Source organism: Plectropomus leopardus, unplaced genomic scaffold (assembly GCF_008729295.1).
Source record: "Plectropomus leopardus isolate mb unplaced genomic scaffold, YSFRI_Pleo_2.0 unplaced_scaffold4356, whole genome shotgun sequence".
Lineage (NCBI taxonomy): Eukaryota > Metazoa > Chordata > Actinopteri > Perciformes > Serranidae > Plectropomus > Plectropomus leopardus.
Genome location: NW_024647741.1, coordinates 1 through 5,652, shown reverse-complemented (window position 1 = coordinate 5,652; position 5,652 = coordinate 1). Strand labels below are relative to the sequence as shown.

General features: G+C 38.4%; 1 protein-coding gene across 1 annotated transcript; it reads left to right on the top strand.

The window, feature by feature from the left end:
* Window positions 1-305: 305 nt before the first annotated feature.
* On the top strand, window positions 306-5,633 carry LOC121939222 (caspase-8-like; the record flags this gene model as incomplete). Its single annotated transcript, XM_042482300.1, has 9 exons — window positions 306-481; window positions 603-708; window positions 2,077-2,206; window positions 2,294-2,349; window positions 2,438-2,501; window positions 2,607-2,671; window positions 2,759-2,870; window positions 3,889-4,016; window positions 4,919-5,633. Coding segments are annotated over 9 exons (1,230 nt in total), but the record flags the coding sequence as incomplete, so codon positions are not given.
* Between the last annotated feature and the right edge of the window lie 19 nt (window positions 5,634-5,652).

Below are 5,652 nucleotides of genomic sequence, written 5' to 3'. Positions count from 1 at the left end.
ATATTTTAGCAGATTGTACCCTTTCTAGTGTGTAGCTCTTATTTTTCTCATGTTTTTAACTGCTTTTATTATTAATTTTTAATCAATGTCTATCATTTTTAGTTTTTGTAAAGCACATTGTAGATTTGTTTTTTTAAAGCACTATATAACTAAAGTTTAATATTATTAACAATATAAAGTTTCAGTGGCTGTTTAAGTTCAAGTCTTTATTTCTCATATTTGCCTACATGAGTGTTGCAGCATGTTTCCTCTCAGCATTTGTTCTCAGAGGTTTGTTTTTGTGTTTCTTGGTTGTTCTCATACAGATCAATGATGCAAAACAGCTGTTCATGAGGTTAGAAGAAAAAGGCCTGCTGGATGATCATTTCTTCCTTTGTCAGCTGCTTCAAACTATCCGTCGAGCGGATCTCCTGAACCTCCTGGAGACCGACAGCAGGCAACCCGAAGACACCGACGCCCTTCCCATGCTGTCAGAATACAGGTACATGTCCAGGCAGAAAGAAATTTACTGAAACTGGAAGTTAGAGCTGCAGGAGAGCATTAAAATACGGTTTTACCGCCCAAATGTTCAGTCTGTTTCTCCTCCTCTGCTCTTCTGTCAGGGTGATGCTGTACAGAGTGTACGAGGACATGACGCTGGAAAATCTCAAAAACATGAAGTTTCTGTTGAGCAGCAAACTGGGCAGAGGACAAATTGAGACATGCAATGTGAGAACACACACACACACACACACACACACACACACACACACACACACACACACACACACACCCATGTTTCCACACCCACTTATATAATTATGACATGAAGACTTTATTCTTTTACTTTAAGTGAAAAAAAACTTCTATCAGCCTATATTAAACTCATATTTTAAACCAGGACTATTCAACCGTATTGTTCTGAGGGCCACATTTTCAGAAAACTAAGGCCCTGGGGTCTGACCATTTTCCTAAATTATTATTCCTGTTATGTATGCACACTTGACACCACACCAAGACTTTTCTTTTGCTACATTACAGTTTACATTACTGTTTAAAACTGCTACGTATAACCTCTCATGTCTGCTCTGTGTGAACAGACGGCAGTTTGGATGCAGTTTCACTGAATTTTTGTCACATGACTGTCGGTCTCAGTCGTGTCATTCAAGGCTTCCCTGTTGCACCAAAGAAGTGCAGAATTCAGTGTTTTTTGCAAGATCTGGTTACTGTAAACAGTTTATTTGGAGCAAAATTTTAAACATTGCTAGATGTAACTTGAGTTGTATGAGTGCATGAACTGGAAGGAAAGGGAGAGGGAGCGAGACGGAGCCTGGATGATTCAAATTCAGATGTGATTCAGATTCACCTCATTTTTATCATATTAAAAACACAAAAAGAGCAAAATTCTTGGGTCTTGCCCCCTTGACCAGCACAATGCTGTCCCGCCCAATACAGTGCTATTGTGCATACATTATAAAGTGCACAGTATAAATTGCATTACCAAAAGTGCGTTAAAGTGCAATATTAGAATAAATAATGTTTCATAAAATATTAAAATTAGTAATTGTTATTAGAACTATACTAAAACCTAATTTAAAAGACATTAAAAGCATAATAACAGACCAAGACACAGCCGCCCTGCACAGCACCTTGTTGGATTGTTGATGTGGTGAAATCAGATGCTCATATCTTAAAAAATGCAGAGTGATGATGTAGACACTTTACATACCAGACGTATATGACGCAGACCTGCCGATGCACATTTAACCCACAAAAGACCCATTTATATGAGCCAGCTGTCACTTTGACAGTGTTAGACCTCAGCTTGCATTATGCACTCAGTCTGCATCCCTGACTATTTCTGCTATTTGCGTGCGTTCATTTAACATGAATACTGGACTTTAATATGAACGCTCACCCAACTTTTGGAATACATTTCTCTGTGAACTGATAGATTGAGATTTATTGTCCCAGAGGAAAATTAGATTTCACACCCGAAACATCACCGACACATACAGCAACATCACTATTACTGCAGCAGAAATGATCTCTAGATTTGTGCTGTAGACGTAAACGGATCCTCTGTGTGAATTACAGACTGCTCTGGATATTTTTGCCGAAATGGAAAAAAAAAGTTTACTGTCAAATACAAATCTGCATGAGCTGCATACAGCGCTGCAGGAGCTGGATCAACAGCTGGCTCTGACTGTGCAGGACTACATGAGAGGTAACAGACGCACCCACACACACAAGAACGTGCACATCTAAATGTTTTATTACCATAAACTTAATGAAATGATTGCACTCTTTTCAGGGAGAACCAGGCAGCATCAAACTACAGTAACTCCTCATGTCAGCATGGATTACCAGGTGTGTATAAGTGTGTGTTTGGTTATAGTTAATCCCATAATGAGAGAGTTTAAGTCAGGACCGAGAGTCACTGGTTTTATTCCCACAGAGGAACAACAACATGCACCAGCCAGTACAACCCAGTGTGTCCATATCTGAGACTCAGCCCAGCTGTAAGTCTGTTTCACCAAGTTTCTCACTGACTTTGCATCCATTTGAGCACGCAGTCATTGAATTATCACCCATAATGAACAGTTTTCACTGTTTTTGTTCTTTAGACGAACAAGCGAGTGTTTGCTCCGATGCAGAACCAAAGAGGGTCTCCCCCCCCGTTTCTGATCACGTAAGCTGTTCACACAAACACACATGCCTCTCATGCATTCATTCAGAATAACATTAATGTTCAGGATTTGTCTATTGTGCTCTGCAGGCAGAGTACTACGCTCTGAATCATAGCCCACATGGTTTGTGTGTGGTCATCAACAATGAGGAATTCCTGGGAAGAGAGCTGAGGAGACGAGGAGGGACTCAGGAGGATGTCAGTATGTATCTTTTTGTCTGAACTGTATTTATTTTATTTATTTAAAGGGGATATCATAGCATCTTAATGAACGTCAGTATAAAATACAAATGTAAATATCGTGGAGTTAGCGCGGCCGCTAATTTACATCCTAATTTAATTTTTTATACAACTAGGGATGCACAATTAATCAAATATTAATCAGAATCACATTTTCAGCTTCATACAATTAAACAGGGTTTCCACTGTCATGGAAAACCTGGAAAAGTCATGGAATGTCACAATCTCAGGCTCGGAAATGTCATTGGTTTAGTAAAAACCATTGAAAGTTTTGGAAAAGTGATTTTTTTTGTGTGTGTAAAAAAAATGACCAGTTACAGAAATCTTATGGCGATAACCTTCCACATTATTTAACATAATGGTGAAATTATTTTCCGTAAGTTAGTTGTTGATGTAACGGAGCTTTAATATGTGTCGGCTTCTGGCTGCTTGATGCGTCATTTCGGCATCAACGTCACGCAACACAGTAGCCAACCATCGGATGTACAGTGTCAAGTAAGTTCAGATTAACTCAAACAACTTATTTGGTGCTTGGTACAAATGGAAAACTTGCATGGTTCTTATTTTCCATGACTCATACCAGAAAATTTGTTTTCTTTATAAAAAAAAAAAAAAATGGAAAAAAGGCAACAACCAACTTGGCAAGAAATGTCTCACAAATTGTGAGAAATTAGTCAAAGGTTAAGAAGAAAATGACCTTAAAATTAGTATTTAAAAGGGGTGAGAACTGTTAGAAAATAATCAGAAAACTAGAGAAAATGTCCTAAAAACTATTTAAAATCATTCTAATTATGTATTTAAAGTTATGCTATAGAAAACAAAATATTCATGTTATTTTCTTAATTTTCTACACATTTTTGTGCCATTTTCTTGTTTTTTTTGTTATGTTTTGGGATTTCTGGCTTATTTTTTTGGCAATTTTCTTGTTGAGTTTTACTGACTTCTTGTTGTTTGGGTCATGTGTTGTGAAATTGCCGCAGAGTCTCTGCGCAGAGTGTTCAGCAGCCTCGGCTTCACTGTGGTGGTGCACAACAACTTCAGTTCAACAGACATGCGACTGGAGCTGACAAATCTGGGCAAGAGGAGTTTTTTGGAGGAGGATGCCTTGGTGAGTAGTTGGACACACCCTCAGAGCTGTAACATCAGTGACTAATGTATAGATGTTTAGTCGTAGTTAGGGGGTGTGGTGACGACGTAATTCTTTTCCCGCAGCCTGTAAATGCTGGAAAAGTGCAGTTTTTAAACACTCAGAAGAGACACTTTTGTATTTACCAAAGGTGTGATTAAAAGTTCAGTGTGAGTATTTAGGGGGTATAATGGCACATGGCTGCTTCAAATAGTGTGTTTCTGATAGTTCTTGGACAATTGTTTTTTTTTTAACGCATAGTCAGTTGTTTGTGTACAAAATCCTCTCATCGTAACCCTTTGAAACATGAACAAATTAGCTTTTTTCTTTCCAAATCCTGTGAAGAGGGTGAAAGCAACTTAACAAGAAATGGTCCAAAAATTAGCAGTAAATTTATAAAAGGTTATCAGAAATTTACCTGATAATAAGCAAAAAAAGTTAAAATAACCCAAAAAAGCCCTTAATTAAGTGCTAACAAAATAAACATTTAATTTAGAGAATTTGAAATATATGCCTTTTTCTTGTGTTTTGATTGGATCAAATAATTTCCAGATAATTTATTTTTCACCTTTTATGCTTTTTTTTCAGTTTGCGATTTCTTACCAAGTTGCTTATTATGTTTTTTCTTGTGTTTTTGAAAGAATTCAACCCTTTTTTCTTGGTTTAAATGTTAGTGAAAGGCATCTGAATGTAGCACAAGGAAACGGATGTCGATCCAGGCCTTAGAGGTTTAAACGCTATTATTATTATTATTATTATTATTATCACTTTAATAATTTTTTACTATTATTATTATTTATTAATAATGTGTCATTGGAAATCATATCTAAAATCCGAGCTAAAGTGAGTATGTGTAAAAACAGTGTGTCTGGCCCTGATCTCAGGTGGTATGCGTGCTGTCCCATGGAGAAAAGGAGTGCGTTTTTGGGACCGATGAGAAGCCGGTGTACTTGCGAGAACTGACGCAGCCCTTCACCAGCAAGGCAGCTCCCACTTTGGCCGGGAAGCCCAAGCTGTTCTTCATCCAGGCGTGTCAGGGAAGCGGCTACCAGAGAGGGTCCGTGCTGTGTACCCCGATGCCACAACATGAGGAGGACACACAGAGCCCGCTGGAGGAAGACGCAGGTCGTGTGCACGGCGAGACGGTGCCTTGGGATGCCGACTTCCTGCTGGGCATGGCGACCGTGCAGGATTGCAAATCATTTCGAAACACTTCCACCGGCTCCATCTACATCCAGGAGCTGTGCAAGCAGCTGATGGAGGCCGCTCAAAGGTGAGACACGCATATATAAAGCAGGACTTAATATTTGGAGAGAACGATTCATGTTTAGAGTTAAAACTTCTGCGCATCAGCTGCATTTAAAATCTGACGTGATCCGTAACATAACACGCACTTTTTAATAGTGAAAATCTTGCATTAAATGAACATAGAATATTCCTCTTTTACCAGATCGGGGATCATAATTTAACCCTTAAGAACTGTTTGGCGCATTTTTCGTGCTTTTCATTCTTTTTTTTTTTTTTTTTAATAATTTTGGCTGTCTTCGTGCATATAGCATACAGTTTGGCAAGATTGTGTATTTTTGTTTAATCAGTGAATTTCCGGCTCAGCTCCTAC